This window comes from Xiphophorus hellerii, unplaced genomic scaffold (genome assembly GCF_003331165.1).
Source record: "Xiphophorus hellerii strain 12219 unplaced genomic scaffold, Xiphophorus_hellerii-4.1 PGA_scaffold_62__1_contigs__length_179941, whole genome shotgun sequence".
Lineage (NCBI taxonomy): Eukaryota > Metazoa > Chordata > Actinopteri > Cyprinodontiformes > Poeciliidae > Xiphophorus > Xiphophorus hellerii.
This window is the reverse complement of record NW_022587637.1, coordinates 86,157-112,418: the sequence shown is the minus strand read 5'-3', so window position 1 is coordinate 112,418 and position 26,262 is coordinate 86,157. Positions and strand designations below refer to the sequence as shown.

Here is a 26,262-nt window from a genome sequence, read left to right as displayed (position 1 = left end):
TCCGAGAAACACGAGACACACAACAGAGGGGAAAGGGAATTAGAGATATTGAGCAAACATCAGGACCACGACGAGGAAATAATGAACGAACTGAGAAGGAAGCACAAACAGAAAACATGAGAGAAATGACAACTAAACAAACACAGATGGGGAAAGAGAAGACCCACAGGGTTTTGGTTGAAAGTACCCCAAACAGGACTGATCAGAGAGTGTCGGTAGGGACGATGACGGAGGGAAGAATAGAGAGAACTGCGTTTTCAGAAATAGAGGGAAGAGATGAGATTGAACACGATGTGACTGTAGAACAATCTCCTAAGGAACAAAGACAGAGCTCTCGGAGAAGGCTCAACAACCCATGTGCGATACAGGAAGATGACCCTCTTCTAAACATTGAAGAAGTTCAAGTATCTCAACAAACGATCGAGAGACTACACCTTCCTCCGATAACCTTTGACTTGGAAATGTCAGAGATGGAGTTTAATGAAACCGAAACACAGGTTGAAAGAACAGTCTCCTCAAGAAGGGAGAGTTCAGAAATGGAATTTTCAACAGAAACAAATGAGGATGGTGAGGAAGGAGATAACGAAAAACAACCTACTTCACAATCAGAAAAGACATTTAGGGTGAACAGAAACAAACACACAGACAGAAAAATGATGGAGTGGGAATTGGAAGTAAAAGAGAAGTGGTTAATTATAGGGGATTCGAATATTGGGAGGATTCCTGACCATTCTGTACAGAACTTACAGATAGAAAGCTATCCAGGAGCAAACTTTAGACATGCACAAGCAATTTTGGAAAAAACTAAAATAAATAACACTGTGGTGGAGAAAGTAGTGCTATCTTTCGGGATTAATAGCAGAGAACAGAGGGCAAAAGAAACGGCCGTAAAACAAATGCAAGCGGCTCTAAGGACTGCAAAAACGGTCTTTCCATATGCAGAATTGTGGATCCCTCTGATAAACTTTTCTCCTGAACTTCCGACTAAGCAGCAGGGTACTCTGCAAATTTTGAATGCCCACATCTTAAAAAACATGCCCTTTATCCCACTGCTTGAAAGATCAAAGTTCAGGACTGAAAACGATCACATACACTGGACAAAAGAGACAGCTAAAGAAATGTTACAACATTGGGGAAAGGTGTTAAACTGCATTACCCTGTGAACCTGAATAAGGAGGGGGATGGGGGCATTAAACCCCTTTCTTTCAAGAATGTAATGATCCTGACAAAAAATTTCAGGCCGACTATTTCTCAAATGCGAGTTTTAAATTATGGATTGACTTTTATTCCCACCATGATAAAGGACAAGGAATTCAAAACTAAATTTGAATTAGACATACAAAATTACCATCGAAAAATACAATTAGCTTTTTACTTCAAAAATTCAGATTTTCAGGAAAGAAAACCATTTATAGGTCCCTCAAACTGGTGTCCACCACTAGATAAATTACCAGCTATAGTAAGTGAACTAATTAAAAAGGATAATGAAGAAATTAAAAAACATTTAAAACCATATAAAGAAAAACTTAACTTACCAAAGGAAGAATTAAAAGCAATTGGAGAACTAATTAGAAATAAACACATTATAATAAAACCAGCAGATAAAGGAAGTATGGTTGTAATTTTAAGTAGAGAACAGTATATTAAGGAAGTTTTAAGACAGTTAAATGATAAAACTTATTACAAAAAACTAGAAAAACCCATATATTTAGAAACAGTATCTTTAATTAATGAAATCTTGGAAAAATTACATAAAAACAAGTTCATTACTGCTAAACAAAAAACTACATTAAAAGGGGAAACTACACCAAGACCCAGACGTTTCTATATCCTGCCAAAAATTCATAAAGATCCACAGAAATGGACTATTCCAAATGAATTACCACCAGGACGTCCAATTGTGTCAGACTGTGGGAGTGAATCGTATAAAACAGCAGAATTAATTGATTATTATTTAAATCCTTTATCTATAAAACACCCCTCGTATATAAAAGATACATATCATTTCATTAATTTAATTAAAAACATAAAAATCCCCAAAAATTCATTTTTATTTACCATGGACATTGAAAGTCTGTACACGAACATAGATATTGAAGCTGGAATTGATTGTATAAAAGATATTTTTAAAAAATACCCCGACGATAGCAGACCAGATAATGAAATTATAGAATTACTAGAAATAAATCTAAAACGTAATGACTTTGAATTTAATGGAGAATTTTATTTACAAATTAAGGGGACCGCGATGGGTAAAAAGTTCGCTCCGGCATATGCTAACATCTTTATGGCAAATTGGGAAAATGAGGTACTTAAAAAATGTGAGAAAAAACCGTTCTATTATTTAAGATATTTGGATGATATAATAGGAATCTGGACCTTTGATTTGATGGAATTCGAAAACTTCTTAAATATTTTAAACAACCATGATTCTTCAATAAAATTAAAACATGAAATTAATGAAACATCAATTAATTTTTTAGATACGACAATTTATAAAGGGGAGAATTTCATGATAACAAATAAATTAGATATAAAAGTATTTTTTAAAGAGACAGATACTCATGCATTGTTATATAAAACAAGCTTTCATCCACGGCACACTTTTAAAGGACTAGTAAAATCACAATTAATTAGATTTAAAAGGATATGTACTAAAAATGAAGATTTTATGGTGGCAGTAAAAACACTCTTTAATTCATTAAAAACCAGGGGATATTCAAGAACATTTTTAAGAAATTGTCTAAAAACATTTAATGACAAACAAAATGAAATAGAAAAACAAATTATACCAATTATAACAAAATATTCTACAATTGCTATAAAAATAAATAATGTGTTGAAGAATAATTATAAAAACTTGATTGAAGAGAGGGAATTGTTGAAAGACTTCAAAGTAATTTCCGCATATAGAAGAAATAAAACTTTAAAAGATATTTTGGTAAGAGCAAAACTTGGAAAAATACAGGAAAGAACAAAAGATAAGGTATTAAAAAACATCTTTAAAAACATAAGCTTTGCTAAAAATCAGAAAACTGGCAAAATATTTTTAATAAATCAAAGATTTAACGGAAATTCAAAAAATTGTGTATATATTATTACTTGTTCTAAATGTGGGAAACAATATGTGGGTGAAACTAGGAATTCATTGGCAACAAGAATATGGCAGCATAAATATAATATTATAAATAAAAAAGAAACGGAAACAGAATTGGTGAAACATTTCATAGATCACAATTGGAACTCATTAAAAATTTCGGGTCTTCAAAGCAATATTTTATGGAATGATAACGAGAGAAAAAAGTGGGAAAGACGCTGGATCTTTTGGCTAGATACAAAAACTCCACATGGTTTAAACCAAAAATGAGAGATGAAACAGCAAAATAATGAAACAAAAATGTAAAACTAAATGAAAGAATAAAATTCTAATTAAAAAGATTTTTTATCCGTCTTTTGGAATTTGAACATTTTTATTCTTCTTTTCTATCCCTAACCTTGCCTACCCTTAACTTTTCCCCTCTTATTTAATCCTGACCTTTGAACCTTACCCTACCTTAACCTCCTGCTAGCCTTGCCCTTCCTTCCTACATTTAACCCTTACCTAAACCTTAACGTACCCTAACCTGACCCCTAACCTTTCCCTAACCCTAACCTTCCCTACCTTAACCTAACCCTAACCTGACCTTTAACCTTTCCCTAACCCTAACCTTTAACCTTCACCTTTCCTAACCCTAACCTGACCCTTAACCTTTCCCTAACCCTAACCCTCCCTAACCTTTAACCTTACCCTTCACCTTTCCTAACCCTAACCTAACCCTTACCTTTATTTCCTCCCCCCTTCCTTCCTTAATCCTGACCTTTGCCCTTTCCCTAATCCTAACCTTTCCCTTTCTTTCCTTACCCTTACTTTGAACTTCTTCCTGATCCTAACCTTTCCTCTATTTCCCTACCCTTAACTTTTGGCTATTTTTTAATTTTTTAATTTTTATTTTTATTTTTTATTTTTATTTTTATTATCATCTTATTTTTTCTTTCTTTTTCTATTTAAAAGTGATAAACACAGAGAAAACAACAAAGAAAAAAAGAAAAAAAGAAGAGAGTACAAAGAAGAGAAAGAGAACGAAGCTGAACGAAGAGGGAGGAGCCTCGGAAGGAGGAGGTGATAAATAGGAGGGAGCTCTCCTCCTCCTCATTCAGTTGTTGGAGAGCGGAGAGTTGAACACAACACAGAGAGAGAAAAGAGAGAAAAACAAAAGTGCCTGAAGAAGACGAAAAAAAGTCGAAACGTCGCACATTTCATATAATTTCATTAGCTTAAAAATAAAAACAATCTTTTGATTCGGACTTTTTTATTTTTTATTTTTTTATTTTTTGAATTAATTTTTTGGATTTATTTTCATTTTTTTAAAAAAATATTTCATTTGGCTTTCCATAAAAAATACAAAAAAATAATAAAATAAATAAAAAAACACAAAAAAAATTAAAAAACATACAAAAAAGTACAAAAAATTATAAACATATCTAACTAACATAAATAAATTAAATATAAACACCTATAACTACTAATAACCTAAACTAAATATATGATTATTGTTTAAGAAATAAAGCTGCCTGAGTAAAGAAAATTAAAAAATAATAATAAAAGACAAAAACTGAAACAACCAGATATAACACACAGGGATGTGGCCAGAAGAGGAGTGGAAGGTGGTCCGCTATGGAAGGAGACGGCGAGAGCATCCCCCTGGTCCATCCAACAGATGGGAGGAAGGAACGTGGAGGAGGAAGGAGAGAGCACCTCCTGCTGCCTATAGGGGGCAGGCAAGAGCATTTGGCTCCAACTTACCTCTTCCTAACCAGCCTGTGCCTCCTTCTTCACGTTCCGACTACTTTAAAAGACAACACCAGACAAGGACATATGCGTCAGTGGTTCGGGGGAACTACAATATGAGACCTTCAAGATTCTCTTTGAGAACAGATGGCGTGAGACAACGTCAAACTTACCAGAAACCTGATCAACGATTTGGAAGGACAATCCGTAAATTACATGCCCTGATAAAAACGGTACACCACCTGCAAAGTGTGGCTCCGAGACCAGAAAAAGAGGAACCAGTAATGATCTCCAAGATGGTAGACACGCTGTCCTCCATGATCAGACCAGCTTTCCCGATGGCGGAAACTAGGGAAATGATAACTGGCAATGCAAAAAATTGGGGTTATACAACCTTGATGATTTTGGAAGCACATTATGAAAGAGTCTTGGAAGACATTCTGATGGATTTAAAGGAGGATCTCCCGGAGGATTGGGAAGCAGCATTTGTGGTGGCAACTAGATGGGCAAAGAAAAACCTGACCCGGCTTCACCAAGATACCATTGACTACGCACAAGCGTTGATAACGGCAGGAGATCTCCCAAAGAGACAAACAACTAGTGGGGAAAACATGGAAATCCGAGAAACACGAGACACACAACAGAGGGGAAAGGGAATTAGAGATATTGAGCAAACATCAGGACCACGACGAGGAAATAATGAACGAACTGAGAAGGAAGCACAAACAGAAAACATGAGAGAAATGACAACTAAACAAACACAGATGGGGAAAGAGAAGACCCACAGGGTTTTGGTTGAAAGTACCCCAAACAGGACTGATCAGAGAGTGTCGGTAGGGACGATGACGGAGGGAAGAATAGAGAGAACTGCGTTTTCAGAAATAGAGGGAAGAGATGAGATTGAACACGATGTGACTGTAGAACAATCTCCTAAGGAACAAAGACAGAGCTCTCGGAGAAGGCTCAACAACCCATGTGCGATACAGGAAGATGACCCTCTTCTAAACATTGAAGAAGTTCAAGTATCTCAACAAACGATCGAGAGACTACACCTTCCTCCGATAACCTTTGACTTGGAAATGTCAGAGATGGAGTTTAATGAAACCGAAACACAGGTTGAAAGAACAGTCTCCTCAAGAAGGGAGAGTTCAGAAATGGAATTTTCAACAGAAACAAATGAGGATGGTGAGGAAGGAGATAACGAAAAACAACCTACTTCACAATCAGAAAAGACATTTAGGGTGAACAGAAACAAACACACAGACAGAAAAATGATGGAGTGGGAATTGGAAGTAAAAGAGAAGTGGTTAATTATAGGGGATTCGAATATTGGGAGGATTCCTGACCATTCTGTACAGAACTTACAGATAGAAAGCTATCCAGGAGCAAACTTTAGACATGCACAAGCAATTTTGGAAAAAACTAAAATAAATAACACTGTGGTGGAGAAAGTAGTGCTATCTTTCGGGATTAATAGCAGAGAACAGAGGGCAAAAGAAACGGCCGTAAAACAAATGCAAGCGGCTCTAAGGACTGCAAAAACGGTCTTTCCATATGCAGAATTGTGGATCCCTCTGATAAACTTTTCTCCTGAACTTCCGACTAAGCAGCAGGGTACTCTGCAAATTTTGAATGCCCACATCTTAAAAAACATGCCCTTTATCCCACTGCTTGAAAGATCAAAGTTCAGGACTGAAAACGATCACATACACTGGACAAAAGAGACAGCTAAAGAAATGTTACAACATTGGGGAAAGGTGTTAAACTGCATTACCCTGTGAACCTGAATAAGGAGGGGGATGGGGGCATTAAACCCCTTTCTTTCAAGAATGTAATGATCCTGACAAAAAATTTCAGGCCGACTATTTCTCAAATGCGAGTTTTAAATTATGGATTGACTTTTATTCCCACCATGATAAAGGACAAGGAATTCAAAACTAAATTTGAATTAGACATACAAAATTACCATCGAAAAATACAATTAGCTTTTTACTTCAAAAATTCAGATTTTCAGGAAAGAAAACCATTTATAGGTCCCTCAAACTGGTGTCCACCACTAGATAAATTACCAGCTATAGTAAGTGAACTAATTAAAAAGGATAATGAAGAAATTAAAAAACATTTAAAACCATATAAAGAAAAACTTAACTTACCAAAGGAAGAATTAAAAGCAATTGGAGAACTAATTAGAAATAAACACATTATAATAAAACCAGCAGATAAAGGAAGTATGGTTGTAATTTTAAGTAGAGAACAGTATATTAAGGAAGTTTTAAGACAGTTAAATGATAAAACTTATTACAAAAAACTAGAAAAACCCATATATTTAGAAACAGTATCTTTAATTAATGAAATCTTGGAAAAATTACATAAAAACAAGTTCATTACTGCTAAACAAAAAACTACATTAAAAGGGGAAACTACACCAAGACCCAGACGTTTCTATATCCTGCCAAAAATTCATAAAGATCCACAGAAATGGACTATTCCAAATGAATTACCACCAGGACGTCCAATTGTGTCAGACTGTGGGAGTGAATCGTATAAAACAGCAGAATTAATTGATTATTATTTAAATCCTTTATCTATAAAACACCCCTCGTATATAAAAGATACATATCATTTCATTAATTTAATTAAAAACATAAAAATCCCCAAAAATTCATTTTTATTTACCATGGACATTGAAAGTCTGTACACGAACATAGATATTGAAGCTGGAATTGATTGTATAAAAGATATTTTTAAAAAATACCCCGACGATAGCAGACCAGATAATGAAATTATAGAATTACTAGAAATAAATCTAAAACGTAATGACTTTGAATTTAATGGAGAATTTTATTTACAAATTAAGGGGACCGCGATGGGTAAAAAGTTCGCTCCGGCATATGCTAACATCTTTATGGCAAATTGGGAAAATGAGGTACTTAAAAAATGTGAGAAAAAACCGTTCTATTATTTAAGATATTTGGATGATATAATAGGAATCTGGACCTTTGATTTGATGGAATTCGAAAACTTCTTAAATATTTTAAACAACCATGATTCTTCAATAAAATTAAAACATGAAATTAATGAAACATCAATTAATTTTTTAGATACGACAATTTATAAAGGGGAGAATTTCATGATAACAAATAAATTAGATATAAAAGTATTTTTTAAAGAGACAGATACTCATGCATTGTTATATAAAACAAGCTTTCATCCACGGCACACTTTTAAAGGACTAGTAAAATCACAATTAATTAGATTTAAAAGGATATGTACTAAAAATGAAGATTTTATGGTGGCAGTAAAAACACTCTTTAATTCATTAAAAACCAGGGGATATTCAAGAACATTTTTAAGAAATTGTCTAAAAACATTTAATGACAAACAAAATGAAATAGAAAAACAAATTATACCAATTATAACAAAATATTCTACAATTGCTATAAAAATAAATAATGTGTTGAAGAATAATTATAAAAACTTGATTGAAGAGAGGGAATTGTTGAAAGACTTCAAAGTAATTTCCGCATATAGAAGAAATAAAACTTTAAAAGATATTTTGGTAAGAGCAAAACTTGGAAAAATACAGGAAAGAACAAAAGATAAGGTATTAAAAAACATCTTTAAAAACATAAGCTTTGCTAAAAATCAGAAAACTGGCAAAATATTTTTAATAAATCAAAGATTTAACGGAAATTCAAAAAATTGTGTATATATTATTACTTGTTCTAAATGTGGGAAACAATATGTGGGTGAAACTAGGAATTCATTGGCAACAAGAATATGGCAGCATAAATATAATATTATAAATAAAAAAGAAACGGAAACAGAATTGGTGAAACATTTCATAGATCACAATTGGAACTCATTAAAAATTTCGGGTCTTCAAAGCAATATTTTATGGAATGATAACGAGAGAAAAAAGTGGGAAAGACGCTGGATCTTTTGGCTAGATACAAAAACTCCACATGGTTTAAACCAAAAATGAGAGATGAAACAGCAAAATAATGAAACAAAAATGTAAAACTAAATGAAAGAATAAAATTCTAATTAAAAAGATTTTTTATCCGTCTTTTGGAATTTGAACATTTTTATTCTTCTTTTCTATCCCTAACCTTGCCTACCCTTAACTTTTCCCCTCTTATTTAATCCTGACCTTTGAACCTTACCCTACCTTAACCTCCTGCTAGCCTTGCCCTTCCTTCCTACATTTAACCCTTACCTAAACCTTAACGTACCCTAACCTGACCCCTAACCTTTCCCTAACCCTAACCTTCCCTACCTTAACCTAACCCTAACCTGACCTTTAACCTTTCCCTAACCCTAACCTTTAACCTTCACCTTTCCTAACCCTAACCTGACCCTTAACCTTTCCCTAACCCTAACCCTCCCTAACCTTTAACCTTACCCTTCACCTTTCCTAACCCTAACCTAACCCTTACCTTTATTTCCTCCCCCCTTCCTTCCTTAATCCTGACCTTTGCCCTTTCCCTAATCCTAACCTTTCCCTTTCTTTCCTTACCCTTACTTTGAACTTCTTCCTGATCCTAACCTTTCCTCTATTTCCCTACCCTTAACTTTTGGCTATTTTTTAATTTTTTAATTTTTATTTTTATTTTTTATTTTTATTTTTATTATCATCTTATTTTTTCTTTCTTTTTCTATTTAAAAGTGATAAACACAGAGAAAACAACAAAGAAAAAAAGAAAAAAAGAAGAGAGTACAAAGAAGAGAAAGAGAACGAAGCTGAACGAAGAGGGAGGAGCCTCGGAAGGAGGAGGTGATAAATAGGAGGGAGCTCTCCTCCTCCTCATTCAGTTGTTGGAGAGCGGAGAGTTGAACACAACACAGAGAGAGAAAAGAGAGAAAAACAAAAGTGCCTGAAGAAGACGAAAAAAAGTCGAAACGTCGCACATTTCATATAATTTCATTAGCTTAAAAATAAAAACAATCTTTTGATTCGGACTTTTTTATTTTTTATTTTTTTATTTTTTGAATTAATTTTTTGGATTTATTTTCATTTTTTTAAAAAAATATTTCATTTGGCTTTCCATAAAAAATACAAAAAAATAATAAAATAAATAAAAAAACACAAAAAAAATTAAAAAACATACAAAAAAGTACAAAAAATTATAAACATATCTAACTAACATAAATAAATTAAATATAAACACCTATAACTACTAATAACCTAAACTAAATATATGATTATTGTTTAAGAAATAAAGCTGCCTGAGTAAAGAAAATTAAAAAATAATAATAAAAGACAAAAACTGAAACAACCAGATATAACACACAGGGATGTGGCCAGAAGAGGAGTGGAAGGTGGTCCGCTATGGAAGGAGACGGCGAGAGCATCCCCCTGGTCCATCCAACAGATGGGAGGAAGGAACGTGGAGGAGGAAGGAGAGAGCACCTCCTGCTGCCTATAGGGGGCAGGCAAGAGCATTTGGCTCCAACTTACCTCTTCCTAACCCTTACCCTAACCCTAACCCTTTTTTTTTTTTTAAATTAATATGGCAAAAATTGGTCGGGACTATTTTATATCCCTTGAATATTGGTCGTGACATGTCACGACCGTCCATACCCAAACCTACGCCCATGCTGGGAACCCTCAGGCAGAGTTCAGCTTTGTTTCACTTTCCAGTTTACCAGAAGAACAGGTAGATCCTCTCACATGACAATCTGTGCTGACAGACTTTAGTCAACATCACAGTTTAATCAAAAAAAATTTCTTCCTTGAAGTGTTTCATCATCAAACCAGTCCAGTTACTAAACCTGTGCTGTACAGGACAATCGGCACGTCGTTCTTACCATTTCCGGTGCCAAAACTAAGATTTTTTTTTATCACCATTTGCAAGATGAGCAAACAGTTTTTGTCTGGGGCTGACAAAGGGTTCATGAAATCTTGACATAAAAAAAAATTAAAGGAAGATATTGAAAATTTTGTGTCCATTTCACAATAGTTTTGCATAACTGCTGACAAAAAAAACAAGAAAAAACACTTTGATCCTGCTTGAAACGGCTTGTATAACTTTCATTTGTCACAGATCTTGTTTGTGGCAGTAGTGGTTGATGATGTTGTCCTGTTGACGTCTTTAAGCTTCTTACAAATGTTGCCCAAATCTTGTAACGATGAAGAAATATTTAAAGACAACAGTGGAGCGGGTGGAGCTCCAGTGAAGCATCACAGGTAAGATCAATAACATGTATCCAGTATGTATTCACATATTAAAGTAAAAAACACAAATTTAAATGAGATGCAGTTATTGGACTTAAAACTAACTTCTATAGTTTGCAGCCCTGTTAGTGCTAGCATTACTAGCATTAGAAGATGGGTTGTGTTGTGATTTAAACTCGACAGACCAAAAGCGTGTGAGCACACGAACAGGAAATCAGTCACACAGAATAATCAGAGTTTACTTTTTTATTCTTTTTTAGCGCTAGAAAAGAGACGCTTACCCTCACAGGCTAATTTATTGTGAAGTGAATATAACTGAAATTATACAGCATCTGATCAAAAACGGACGATCCATTCCCTATATGTAAGACACGCCTATTAGTCGCCTGATGCGTTACGTCAGCTTAAGTTTCCATTTTTACAAAGGCCTTTGTGTGAAAGTGAAACATGCTAATCTAATCCTATCAATGGCTTCTATTTCTGCTGTTCACCTTCCTCGCTACTGTTGTCCTATTGTAAACTTTGAGCAAATCTGCATGTCTTTGATGTATTCCCAGAGCTCCCGCCCACTGCAAACCACGCCCCTTCATACTTGCTCACCACAGGAACTCATCCTGTTCTCTGTCAGAAACCATAACATCAGCAGGCAGTTTGCCTTAATTTCCAGCATCAGCCTACGAAGCGTTCCCAAACACAAGAGTGTTTGCAAATAACAGGTGGAGCTCAGCAGGAGGAAGGTAAGTTAATACAATTCCATTTGAGCTTGCCGTATTTGATAAAACGAAGGAATTATGAAATAGAACTGCTGCTCATGTCTCTAAAAATCGATTTGTGTTCTGATGATTTAAAAAGAAAATCTTTCAATTTTAATAAGGTGAATAAGTTAAATCTAAATGGAATTCTAGGAGCTAGAAAAGGGTAAACTCAACTTCTCATTTCTCTTTGCAGGTCAAGGATGTCATTCATACTGAAGCTTCTGGCTTTTCAGCTATCTGTGGCTACAGCTGGTTTGATTTTGGTGTTACAATTCAGCGAATTGTCTCAACTTCAGTTCCAAGACTGGTCTGCATGTGACAGTTGCATGTCTGAAAACAGCGGCTTGCTTAGCGGTCGTCTGAACCGTTCTGTTGAACCGGTTTTGTCTTCGAAAACAAACCTGTCAGAGGAAGCTTTCAGGTGGTGGAAGGTAAGCTGTCTCTTCCAAACGGGGCTCCAGCAAATTTAGATCACTGGCCTGACAGCGATGCTTTTCCACGTTGCAGCATTTGCAGAATGAACGCCGGGACTTCAGGTTCTTCAAAAAAATGGTCCACAAGCTCTTCCAGATCTTCCCCCGCAGACCCAAGCTTAGAAAGCAGAGCCCTGACACCTGCAGGACTTGTGCAGTTGTTGGAAATTCTGCAAATTTGAAAAGATCACATTATGGACCTCTGATAGATTACCAAGACGTTGTTATAAGGTAAGGGTTCAGCTCCTAGTAAAAGGAAAAATATAGAAAACATAATGTACTAAAGATAAATTAATGTGTCATGTCATCCTGCTTAGAATGAACTTTGCTAAAATAAAAGGCTATGAGGAACACGTCGGGACCAAAACAACCTATCATGTCATGTACCCAGAGAGCGCCATGGATTTGCACAACTCCACTCATCTGGTCTTCTTTCCATTCAAGATTATGGATCTTGAATGGCTCATCAAGGCTTTTACGACAGGATTCTATGGAACGTGAGTCTCTTCTTGTTAATAATATTTTCGTGCACCTTGATTTTGACCCTTTGCAACTACTTCACTGAATCACTCAAGGCACCTTGGCAGATGCCGTAAGTGAGGGACCGGGAAATTGAACAGAACGACTGAAGTTGTTTTCTCAAGTTGTTTTTGTCCATTTATTCTTGGCTTCCACTTGTTCGAGTCGAATTAATTTGTCTCTGAACGTAACACACCTGGGTGAGGCTCATGGACAGCATATTTACAAAAGTTTGAAATAGTTACCTTAGAAACCGACCCGTACCTCCTCCCTCCTGATGTGTTCAGCAAATTACTGACTTTGCCTAAATTAGCACCTCATGATTCTTGTCACTATATCATAAACAGCATTTCCCCTTACACCGGCGCAGCATTAAAAAAACGTACAAAAGACGATAACCAGATTTTTCCCCATACATGTTAGGCTACATTATAGTGGGGCATTGTCTCCAAGGTAACTAAGGGTTAGACAAGTACCTTCTCCCTAACGTGATATTTGATATCTTTATAATCACACTTACATGGGTGTAAGTGATGTACATGATGGGTACATCATGGGTATCCATTATGTACTCATAAAGTGTGACACATTAGACACTTTCTAGTGTGTGATTAGAAAGTGTCTAATCACACATTTTGCTGCAAATCCACGATTACGCCGGGGTCTGACAGTCATTCTGGTTAATGGTTGCTATCCATAGTTACTGTATCTTGCCTCACTAAAAGTTATACAATAAAATGAAAAGTTTGGTTTGTATCCTTGTCTGTTTGTGCAGTCATCTGCTCAGGACCCTATGACTATTTCTAAAGTAAAAAGTGACATTAGGCTACAGATGTCTTTTTTTGACAGAATTTAAAGGAGCACAACCAATGCGCTCCTTTGTTTTGACGCCCACCATGGCAGAGCGGGGGGAGATATAAAGAGCGTGAAGTCTCGTGCAAAGGGTCAATATTATTTAGCCAACAGGACAATGTGTAGTCAAAATCATCGTGATGTGTAGAATGTTGTAGAGGACCACAAGGAACAGCTGACTGGTTAGAAACAGGGTGCAGATGTGAGAGGAGAGAGCAGAAGGAAGGCTAAGGACAGATTAACAGGAGAGAGTTTTAACAAACACGTGAAACACCATGTGGTTTGTAAAAGTTACAAACTTTTCTTGTTTCAGCTTAATTAGAATTACCAAAATTATTTCTATTTGCTAAATCCAGAACATTTTTTAAGAAACCCAAAAGGTTTGACCCAAATCATACAGTTCAAAAGACAGCTATTCCGAGATATTGACCAAATGTTATTCACTCAGTATCTTAATGAAGATTTTGTTTTATGATTTATGAGGGATGTCAATATACACTGGGACTATATGATTTCAGCTATTTGGAAAGTCCCAGATGATGATGTAATGCTTTGTCTTCATATGACGGGTTATTTCAGAACACCATAGTTAATGGGGGGAAAAAAAACACCTATGAAGAAATGTTTATTTCCTCTGTGTGACATCATTGGAAACCTGGAAGGATGTTGGTGGAATTACTCAGCTAACTGGAATGATGGAGTACAATCGTGTTTATTTATAAAATATGACTCAGGAGAAATTGGTTAACTGATGACAGGAATAAAACATAAGAATAGTTTTAAAAATCAGGGTTAAGTGATGTTAACACATGAAAAATAAAACATTTCCCATTAAGTACTAATAAGATTTTTAAAGGTCCTTCAACCAACTAAAAAAACTAAACATGAGAAACAATTTTTGTATTAATGTTCAAGCAACTCAAGTATAAGGGGGCAATTTCACCAATCCTCTTTAATCAAACTTTAGTTCGTTTGCGGAGGTGTGAACACAGAATCAAATTGATGTAGACCAAGAAAGCAAACTTTGGTCTGCTTAAAAACCTCAGTCTTTGTTCGGTTGAAGGGAATTCTTGCACAGTTTCAATGAATATTTAGATGCCAAGTGGACCGGAGACCACTTCCAAAGCAGGAAGTGGAATATAGCGCATGGCATTCTGGGTAAATACAACCAAAGCAAATGCGCCAGTCTAACGCTAGCGGGAGAAATGTCTTGTGGTCTTTAACCAAAGACAAAAGAGAAATCCTACAACAACTAAAATCTGATGCCACTTTATTTTTGGTTACATTTTGTTTCATTCATGTATTCTTCAGAGGTTTTCATGTCATTTCTTTAAGGTGAGGAGGGGAACAGGATTTTCAAATTCTCTGGTTCATTTTACACAGTGCAGTGTGAAAGCGAAAAGCACTAAGTGAAAATGTAACAAATGTTGTCATCAAATGGTGGTGTATGGTGGTGAGGAAAACACAGCAGGCTCAGGATGAGATGAGATATGGTGGTTTAATAATAGTCCAGGAAATAAACACATCCCAAAAACGGTCCCAAAGCCGGGCAGCACGGCCGAGCTGAAGCCAGGGCTCGACGCCGGTAGCAACCGGTAAACGAGGGACGAGAAAACAGACTGGGCACATGGAACGTACTAACGCGAAGAGCGGCAAATACCGACAAGGACCCGACAAAGACACAGAGACACAGGTGACACTAAATACACAAGAGGTAATCAGGGAACGAGAAACACCTGGGGACTAATCAAAGGGAGACAGGACAACATGGAGACACAGATACACAGGAAACTCAAAATAAACACATAGAAAAACACAGATCCTGACAAATGTAGCCATTTTGGTTAATTAAAGTACCTTAAATGTGCCACACAATCATTCATAAAAAGATAAAACTAGTCATGAATTCATAGCTTAGATGTGTTAGTGTCTCTGTTCTGGGCACAACTTTTATGTTTGTGTTTTGGGGTGTTCATATTTTCTCTGTGAACCTACTTTCTTTTGGGAGTAAATGTTTTTCAATCACGTTGTCTTTGATAGGTCCTACGCGCCCGTAAAGACCAAAATCAGAGCCAACAAAGATTTGGTGAGTATGCTTTGAAAGTTTTCTCCAGCTTGCACTGGAGAAGGTTCGGTACTCATTAGTTTGTCTCTTTGTAACAGGTGATGGTGATCAACCCAGAGTTCATGAAGTATTCTCATGAGAAGTGGCTGGAGAAGGAAGGAGCATATCCATCCACCGGCTTCATGACTTTAATTTTCGCCCTACACATTTGTGATGAGGTAAATACTGTATGTCTCACTAGCCAAATTAGAAAACACTCCTTGTGGCTTTTCAGTATGACCAAATCTGTATGTCATTTTTTAAATATTGGGGTAAATAAAATATCCAAAGAACAGTGATTTTTGTTATGTAATATACCACCTTGTTAAATATACACTTTTACAACTACGGTCATACTAAGAGATTTTGAAACAATTTTGACTTTTTCAGTCCGTTTTGTAATGGTATGAAAAATTTAAATGAAAGGAAATGAGTGTTTCTCACTAATCCCGACTTGAAATTCTGATGTGACCGCCCTGATTATAACACTTAGCAATTAGTTGCAGTCAAAACGTTTGTTCTTGAATTTTTTCAGACCATGACATGACATGTTTTGTTTTTTTGTAGATGTTGTTGTCACACCGGTTCTGTTTCGGTAATATCTTGTTGCACAGGTCTGGTGGTTAGCATACCTGGGCGTGGCTACTGAAGTTGAACTCAGCTATCTAAGAAAAAAAAACCTGACTAATTGAAGCTTATGGTGCAACAAGTGGTGGTTTGTAATTATTTAGATTAACATGACATTAGAATTTACCAAACCACATTTTGTATTTGCTTTCATCTAAACATCATTGTCCAGCTCATGAGTATGAACAGTATATAAACTCCAATAATGATGATGTAATGCTTTGTCTCCATATGACGGGTTATTTCAGAACACCATAGTTAATGGGGGAAAAAAAAACACCTATGAAGAAATGTTTATTTCCTCTGTGTGACATCATTGGAAACCTGGAAGGATGTTGGTGGAATTACTCAGCTAACTGGAATGATGGCGTACAATCGTGTTTATTTATAAAATATGACTCAGGAGAAATTGGTTAACTGATAAGGACAGGAATAAAACATAAGAATAGTTTTAAAAATCAGGGTTAAGTGATGTTAACACATGAAAAATAAAACATTTCCCATTAAGTACTAATAAGATTTTTAAAGGTCCTTCAACCAACTAAAAAACTAAACATGAGAAACAATTTTTGTATTAATGTTCAAGCAACTCAAGTATAAGGGGGCAATTTCACCAATCCTCTTTAATCAAACTTTAGTTCGTTTGCGGAGGTGTGAACACAGAATCAAATTGATGTAGACCAAGAAAGCAAACTTTGGTCTGCTTAAAAACCTCAGTCTTTGTTCGGTTGAAGGGAATTCTTGCACAGTTTCAATGAATATTTAGATGCCAAGTGGACCGGAGACCACTTCCAAAGCAGGAAGTGGAATATAGCGCATGGCATTCTGGGTAAATACAACCAAAGCAAATGCGCCAGTCTAACGCTAGCGGGAGAAATGTCTTGTGGTCTTTAACCAAAGACAAAAGAGAAATCCTACAACAACTAAAATCTGATGCCACTTTATTTTTGGTTACATTTTGTTTCATTCATGTATTCTTCAGAGGTTTTCATGTCATTTCTTTAAGGTGAGGAGGGGAACAGGATTTTCAAATTCTCTGGTTCATTTTACACAGTGCAGTGTGAAAGCGAAAAGCACTAAGTGAAAATGTAACAAATGTTGTCATCAAATGGTGGTGTATGGTGGTGAGGAAAACACAGCAGGCTCAGGATGAGATGAGATATGGTGGTTTAATAATAGTCCAGGAAATAAACACATCCCAAAAACGGTCCCAAAGCCGGGCAGCACGGCCGATGCCAAGTGGACCGGAGACCACTTCCAAAGCAGGAAGTGGAATACTATCAGGCTGACATCCTCGAGGCTTTTGCTTTATGCAAAATGAATCCAGTTCTTTTTTTAACATCCCTGCTAAGAGCTGGCTACAAACTGCTGCACAAACATTTACAGCTGCTATAACCTATTTGCATACACTGTTTGAAAAGACAACTGGTTTTTCCCACACTACCTGATGTTAAAATAGATTAAACATGCCGTATTTGAGTAGGTGAGGATTATATAGGTTATTTCTATTAGCTCAATCACAGAGTAATTATTTGCTTGATACTTTAATTTGATTATTTGATTTGATACTTTTTTTCCAAGTCAGGTTGATGAGTGTGTCTATGACGTTTTACTTATCAGACTCAAAAAGGGAGAAATACACTTCAACTTAATTTATCTATAAAAAACATGGAAACTAATAATTCTCCTTCCACTTCACATTTCATCTACCAACTTAAAATCTGTGAAATGCTCCAAAGGCTGTGTTTCTACTGCCAATTGTTTTATGAATTTTAGCAAGTATGCAAGGCTCAGTAAAACATAAAATCACAAAGAGGTTGTATTGGTTCTCGCTATTTATGTGGCCCCTCAATAGAACCTTCATGATTAGCTTATTACTTTTTAAATTGGTCAGATAGAATCAGTGTTTATTTAAATAGTGAAGAACTGCATCAATTAGAAAATGGTACTTTTAAATATTTAATTTCAAGAAGTACTCAGCAAATGCGAAGAAAGCCACAATATTGTAACAGTTTATTAATATGTAGTTTTATCTTTCATTTATGGTCTTGATGTGGCTTGAAATGAAAATGAGTTTGACAAACCTGGGTAAAGGCATGTTTAAAAAAAAAGCTTACTGTTGGAAAACTGAAGTTGCTTCTGAGGATTTTTACAACAACTGAACAAAATTTCAAAAAAATTCATGTTATCAAAGCAAACATGTAGAGTTTTCCTACTACATCTGCAGCTTGTAGTGAATTTGTGTGCTGTGATCATATAGGCTGTTTAGTAACAATCATCAGACAGGTTGGATCTCTCTGTCTGTATGGTCCAACATGATGAAATTATGTAAAAATACTTTACTGTAATAAACGGTTGGGGTTTTTTTCATTTTTCAGTTTAAGTATGTACATTACTCGTAAATAAACTGACACAAATAATAGGTCTCCTTTAAAAACCTTAACCCTCTAACAGCAGCCACGCTCTGTAACAGAGAGGTTGATGATCGTTTTCCAACCGAATTCCCTTTTCTTTTGAGGCAACACTGTCTGCTTGGCTTGCATGATTTTCACTTGGTTCTTTTATATTCACGTTCCTAGATCCATGTCTTTGGCTTTGGAGCAGACAGCGATGGAAACTGGAGCCATTACTTTGAAGAGTTGACCGACAAAACACTGAAAACTGGATCGCACCCTGGAATTCGTGAATATGACATCATACAGGAACTAGCTAAAGAGAAAACGGTGAAATTTTACAAAGGGTCATGATAGTGCCCTTATTTATTATGCTTTTATTAATCCTGTGTTATTTTGATTTTTACTGAACAAAAGTCCAGCTAAGTCACAAAGACTTTTGGAATATTTTAACTTTCCAAATGTCACATATCTGTAGAATGTATTTTTTGGTTTAACACAAATATTTGTATTATTTAATCATTTTTGTGGTAATGTGTGACATATTGCTTATCCTAGTCTGCTTTCTGTTTTGTCATGACATTTTATTGTATATTTAATTTTTTTTCTTTGTAATTTATTTAATTTATGTTTTAAACACTCTAGAAACTGGATGATCATATCTGGAGTTATTGTATTATTATTATTATTATTATTATTATTATTTATTTATTTATTTATTTTACCAAATGTTAGATCTGTTTTATTATCCAGTTTGTTGGATTGAGAAATTGAGTATTAGGAGTAGCTTTGAGCTACACAGCAGCTATATAATAATATTAGACTTTATGTATTATGTCAGACTTTAAATGAAGCACTACAGTAATTTCAGCAACAAGGCAGTTCAAAGTGTTTTACATCATAAGAACACACACAAAAATACAGTCATAGAAAACAGTCAATCATTTAAACATAACGTTTTATCTTGTAGCAGTATTATGTACCATTTATACACCATCCTGCTGTCTCATCCTAGCACTGCCTGCTAAAAGATATTCCATATCCAGTTTTTAGAATTTTATAACTTTTATAATTCAGGTCTTAATAATTTTTATAACTACTTCTACATAACTGATAACAGTTCCCTCACATCACTCAGTTCCCCCGCAATATTCTCTGTTCACACTGCTGCCTTCAGGCAGAAGATACAGAGCAATCAGAACAAGAACCAACCGTCTCAGAGACAGTTTCTACCCGATAGCAATAACAAAACTAAATGCAATCAAAAACAACCATTAATCATCATGAATGATGTATGTGAGAATGTGGCTGTTCTTATTTAGTGTTTTTTTTTTTTTTTTTGCCAGTTGTTGTTGATTCTTGCATTGTGTGTAAATTGTGAGACAGTTATTTTTTGTTTTTGGGCATGTGCACTGACTGATGGCACCTTTTGAATTTCGTTGTTCTTGTGACAATGACAATAAAGATTTATCTTATCTTATCTTAATAGGCAGTTCATGTTGCGAAGTAATTTTATTTTTAGTATTTCTCTTAACAATTTTATTTAATTCTTTTACTCATTTAACCACATTAGTTTTGTTCAACCTGTTAGAGTATGAAGGCTAGAGAACCAGTTAGATAGGTTTCCTGTTGACCTCTCTCTGCAGCAATTGCAGCAGGCTGATAGCGACAGCAAGGCACCAGAATTTGCTAACAGAAAAGAATTGATGAGTGTGTCTATGTATAAACCTGTCAGGACTTTGTAAGCTTCTGACAGGTAAATTCCAAAATTTAAGTCAAACACATGTGCACTTATGGATGTATTTCAAAGCAACTGTTACTTCCTCATCCAGCACAATTACAAAGAAAGAAATCCATCCATGTCAGTGTCTCACAATGGATTAGTGTGTTCAAGCTGATATGTGTAGTTAGGTTTCCTCCACACAGAGTTTTGTATGTCGCCCAAAACTTTTGTTTTTCTCTGCCATGTTTGCTATGGGACCTCTCATGGTTAACTGCCAATTAGCCTGTTATTCTGACGTTTTACTTATCAGACTCAAAAAGGGAAAAATACACTTCAACTTAATTTATCTATAAAAAAAAATCTGTGAAATGCTCCAAAGGCTGTGTTTCTACTGTCAATTGTTTTATGAATTTTAGCGAGTATGCAAGGCTCAGTAAAATATGAAACCACAAAGAAGTTGTGTTGGTTCTCACTATTTATGTGGCCCCTCAATAGAACCTTCATGATAAGCGTAATACTTTTTAAATCGGTCAGATATTTTAAATATTTAATTTCAAGAAGTACTCAACTAATGCGAAGTTCCAATTTAGGACTCATTTTCAATGTAGAAATGCAATCCAGGACTGTCAGCAGCAGAAACAGAAACTTTATACCTGTTGGGGAAAATATAGACTAGATTTGCTTTGCATTGTCCCTGCATGATGGCAATGAAATAGTAGGATCCAATTAAATTATTGATCAATATGGGTTGTTGCTATGTTGTTTATGGGTTTTTTAAGATCTTGTTCAATGTGCCCCTTTTCTAACTTTGAGCCCCTGCCCCTCCAAAGGTCTCTGCACGTCCCTGTCACGTATAACATTTGAGCTATTCATTATTATTGTAGTGAAAACTGTCGGGTCCGTGTTCTGGTTGCAGTGCGTGCTCCTGACACAGAGAGGACAATTTTCCACAGGGGGAAAAAATCTCGCATGACAAATTTCAAAATAAAATGAGTTTGTGGGGTGTTTTTCGAAAATACTTTTTAAAATTATTTTTAAAAAACAGAGGTCCTGTTGACTGGACCTCTGTTGTTTATTTTGTTTATTCAATGTAAAATATTTTTAGTGTCATTATTTTTTGCAGACATCAGTTTTCACTTTGACAATGAAATGTTTTTCTCTTGTCATTTTTTTTTTGTCAAAAAAAAAAAATGTATTGATTGATTTGTAAAAGGAAAAACAGGTCAAACATCCAAGGGAGTGAATGTGTTTTATTGGCACCTTATGCACACACATGCTCAAATGTTTCCACGAGGAATTTTAAAATCAATTCTTTGTTGCAATGGCGGCCAATGAAGGGATAACAAAACGTGTGAGACATGTTCACGTTTGCATGTCCCGGTTGAATAACCTGCAGCTGCTTTCTGAACGAGCTGAAGACGTGTAAGACAGGCCTGACTGGTCGCAGAATAAAGGGAAGAACATGAATTACTATCTCCAAATTGTATTTTGACAAAAACTGGTTTTAGATTGGCAACCCGACGTAGCTGAAAAGAACTTTCCTGCAAAACACTGCCGACCTGTTTGTCCACCTGAAAACCCAAATCCAGGATTACACCGAGGTTTGTAACCGGCTGCTTGAGATGAGGTTCCAGATCTCCAAGGTTTTGTAACGAGGGCTGGGCGGGTGAATTCCTGTTAGGAATGAATAAAATCACTTTTGTTTATTCTATTTGTAACCTTTTTATTGTGTAATGTTCAATGTGCCCCTGCCCCTCCCAAGGTCTCTGTAAGGCCCTGAGTTCAACCAGTTCATTGCAACAAGTATTTTTTAATTATGAATCGCATTTCTGGTTTATGATCCACTTGTGACTGACAGCGTGGTGTCCTCAAAGATAACCTGTCGGAGGAATTCTGCTACGTGGTTCTGGGGAAGGCCGCAGTAAGCTTCCTCAGAGGAGTCCATGTCGGTTTCAAGGTTTAGAAGTGGAATCAGGAAGTGGAAGACCGCATGCGGGCGTGTGGCTGAAACCCAGATTGAGAACAAAAACAGAAGTGGTATGTGGTAAAATAAAATAAAATAAATGGCTGCAGATAACCACAGATCACCTCAAAATAGCAGGGAGGGCATCAACCTGCAGGGGGCGCAGCTGGACATTTATCTGCAATCACAACAATTCACACACACACACACACACACACATACACAACCCCATTTGTACAGAGTGATTAATTTTAAAAAGCCTTTCTGCAATTCTGCCACAAACACTTGTTACTTTTTGGATGCAAAAGCCTAATTAGACAAGATTAAATGATCATTAAGATAAGACAAAAATCTAATGATTTGGTCATAAGTTGTTTTTTTTTTTTTGCATCCCAGAAAGAGAACAAATTTATAAAAAAAAATAAATAAATTAAAAAAAAACTCCTGCTACCCACTGTCAGATGTGGTGAAGAAACTATTTCCACATCAAATTGTCCAATAAAAAATAACCTAAGAACACAATACTGACAGTAGGTAAAGTTTAACAGAACTGACATTGTAGGAATTGTTTTTCACTATTTTTTTGTGTTATTTTTGCTATTTCAATTATCTATTTATTTGCCTATTTATTTCCATCCATCCATCATTCTGCACTTCTATTGGTTGTGCAGACATCATCACATCACCAAAGTTGGAGGTAGGAGTGACATTATATTTTACAATAAACTTCAAACATTAACTTTGGTTTAGTGAATTATATTTACTGCAGCCTGTACCATTTCTGCACCTGGATGATAACTGTGCTGTTTGCACAGTTATCATCTGTACATAATGTCATTTCAATCTTGAGATGACACATATCACACAGTAAATGATAATAAACAGTTTCCATATTTTTCCTAAGTTGTACCACTAACATAATATGCATAGTTATGCCAATCAGTTGGGTGTTAGCTAAACGGCGAGGGGGGGTTCCCACGGCAACAGCGGATTGGTGGCAGTTTACCCGGTCATGCGTTTTCCCGGTTGTTATACATAAATGTGTATGTCGCCTTAATTTCATAAACGTTTCGCTGAACTGAAAGTTATTGACACACCAATCATATTGGCAGCTATATCTGTAATATAGCCTCAGCTTCAATTCCTCGGAAAATATTCAAATAGACGAACAATAAAATAAAACGCAACAACCTCATCAGGGATAATTCCAGCAGTCAACAACCAGTTGGACCCTTTATTAATCCCGTGTGATGTAACATTGTGTGACACGTATGTGAGCTAAAAACATGCTAACAGCTAGCTGTAGCCGTTCCGCTCCATAGCCGCGCTGCCGCCGTAGAATAATTCTGTTAACTCAATCAAACCTGGACATGTAGATGTTATTAATTTCGTGCTGTGCTCCACAGCAAAGGGAAAAACCGTTAAAGTACAACTCAAAACCACTTCTGTTTTTCTCTGTATCAGGACTGCTACGCGTAGACTCGTTGCCATAGCAACTGACAACAACGCAACAACAAAAAAACACTCAAATATTTCGCAGACAAAGAGCAGGACATTCAGTCTGTTGCAGTAGTATGGTTTTAGACACTAACATATCCATCTTGTTTAACTCACATCTTGCTCTTTTATTAATGAGATGGCGTCTTCGGAGACCCTTCGACCACAGAAAAGCTGACTTAAATCCAACATGTTCCTCCAGATAATTGCACAATTAGCATGTTGGTCAGTGAAAGCCTGTTCCCCTCTGGTGCCCACATGCTATACAGTACGAATTCTGAGAAAAGGTGGATTAAGTGGCCCTAATCCTCTTCCATACATTTTAGATAAACGTACAATGAAAATTCCCCAAAAGGAGAAGAATTTAAAAAAAAAAAATTGAATAAAGATTTATTCAATTATTCAATTTCCAGATCAAAGTGAACTGAGCGTAAAACGTTAACCCGTCCAGTGAAACACTGCACTCAATCGCGACTTTCCGGCCAACGTTGCAGACCAACAGATCACAAAACAACACAGAAATGTCTGATTATGTCACAAACGTAGATCACTACAATTGGGTTAAATGTTGATTTAACTTTCAAGTTCATTTGTTCAGCACTTTCTAGACAATCTTAATTGATTTGTGTTTAAAATAGCAAAACATGTCAAGAATTGAAAGTAACACCTTCCAAACTTCACACCGAGCTCCTACCCAACAAACTAAAACCTAAAGGCTGTTGCCTCATGAATCTGAAATAAAATTAAAAAATAGACTTAATTTCATCAAAATACAGCAAACTGTATCACATGCCGCCCCATGTAACACAAAAACAATATTTATAGAACATAAATATGGTGAGAAGAAAAAATACCTAATTTCACATTTCAAATCTCATAAGTAAAGCAAAATGCGCAAACGTAACAGAGGTTAAACTATGAGACATAATTATGCAAAATATATAATTTATTATATCGGTGAGAAAGTGATGCGTCTGTGGGTATTTATTATATAGCTGGTAACTTTTGTCAAAGTAATAATACTACAGTCATGCTGTTCACAGTTGTGTGCTTGATTCGCAGCTAGTAACAGCTAACTTTGACTGTCCTTCCCTCAGTGAGAGCGTCCACTATGTGGCGCTGTAAAGTTGTTGCATGCTACTTACGTGCTTTTAAAAACGGATCAGAAGTTTTAGTGTTTGATTCTAGTCACCAGCCAAAGTCTCACTGCACATCTAAACACTAAAAACAAAGGCCAAACGATTACAGTTGGCTATCAGAATTTGAATATGCTAGCAAAATCTTTAAAATAAAAATGTAAAAAAAGAAGAAAAAAAATAAAAATCATAATCTGGTTTTTCCCTCATTTTTTAAAGAGACAGAAATTGTTCTGTGCGTAAACTTTGGTATTCGAAGAAAATTAAAACAAAATCTCTAAAAACTGTTTCTGCCAAGCTTTTTTTTTTTTAGCATTAAGCAAATAAAAATAATATTGGTTATTCATCCTAACCTAAAACAGGAGAATTTTGGCATAATTTAACTTCACACAGCGAGGGGGAAAAAAGGTGAATGTGTTGTTTTAGTTTATGGATGTACAAATCTAGTTTGTACAAATATACACATTTTGTACTTTAAAAAATTATATATCTTACTCAGTTGTACATCTTCTTTGAATGTGAGTATGCTCTTTTGCTAATAATGGTGCAGTATTATTTTTTTTTTTTCTGGTCCTGTAAATGTTCCCTTATTGTACAGTATCTAATTCTTATGTTTTGTTTTTATATTTTTACCTTTGCGTTCATCTAAATCATAGGTGTCAAACTCTGGCCCGCGGGCCAAATTTGGCCCGCAGTGTAATTATATTTGGCCCGCGAGGCAATTTCAAATTAATATTAGAGCCGGCCCACCGGTATTATACGGTGGCAACGCTGTGATGCCCCATTCACCGCTTATACTACAAATCCCATAATGCTCTGCTGTTTTTTTGGTGCGTCAATCAGGACAGAGGCAGACACGCCTCCTCCTCTGTATCAGTAGCACTTATGGTAGCGGACATGGATGTATTAGGAAGGTGATGATCCGTCTTCTTGTTCACTCCTCCGGTGAAAGCCCCGGCGCACCCCGGATCCCCGTGCCTCTCCCCCAAACCACACTGTGACCTCAAACTACAGCTGTCACTGTGTTACCCTACCAAAAAATGGCAAAAGGAAAGACAGATAATAGAACTTTTCTGGACAGGTGGGAGACAGAACATCTGTTTACATATGTAAAAGACAGACCTGTTTGTCTTGTTTGTGGAGCCGTGTCAGTAACTAAGGAGTACGATATTAGACGACACTATGAAACGAAACACCTGGACAAATATAAGGAC

The 26,262-nt window shown here is 35.8% G+C and overlaps 1 protein-coding gene across 1 annotated transcript; it reads left to right on the top strand.

Moving 5' to 3' along the window:
- Positions 1-11,502: 11,502 nt before the first annotated feature.
- Positions 11,503-19,651, top strand: LOC116716519 (CMP-N-acetylneuraminate-beta-galactosamide-alpha-2,3-sialyltransferase 1-like). The gene is given in 8 exon segments (XM_032557338.1): positions 11,503-11,703; positions 11,705-11,743; positions 11,955-12,192; positions 12,269-12,465; positions 12,552-12,731; positions 15,646-15,691; positions 15,769-15,888; positions 18,916-19,651. Coding segments are annotated over 8 exon segments (1,149 nt in total). The 5' UTR covers positions 11,503-11,542; the 3' UTR covers positions 19,084-19,651.
- Positions 19,652-26,262: the final 6,611 nt, after the last annotated feature.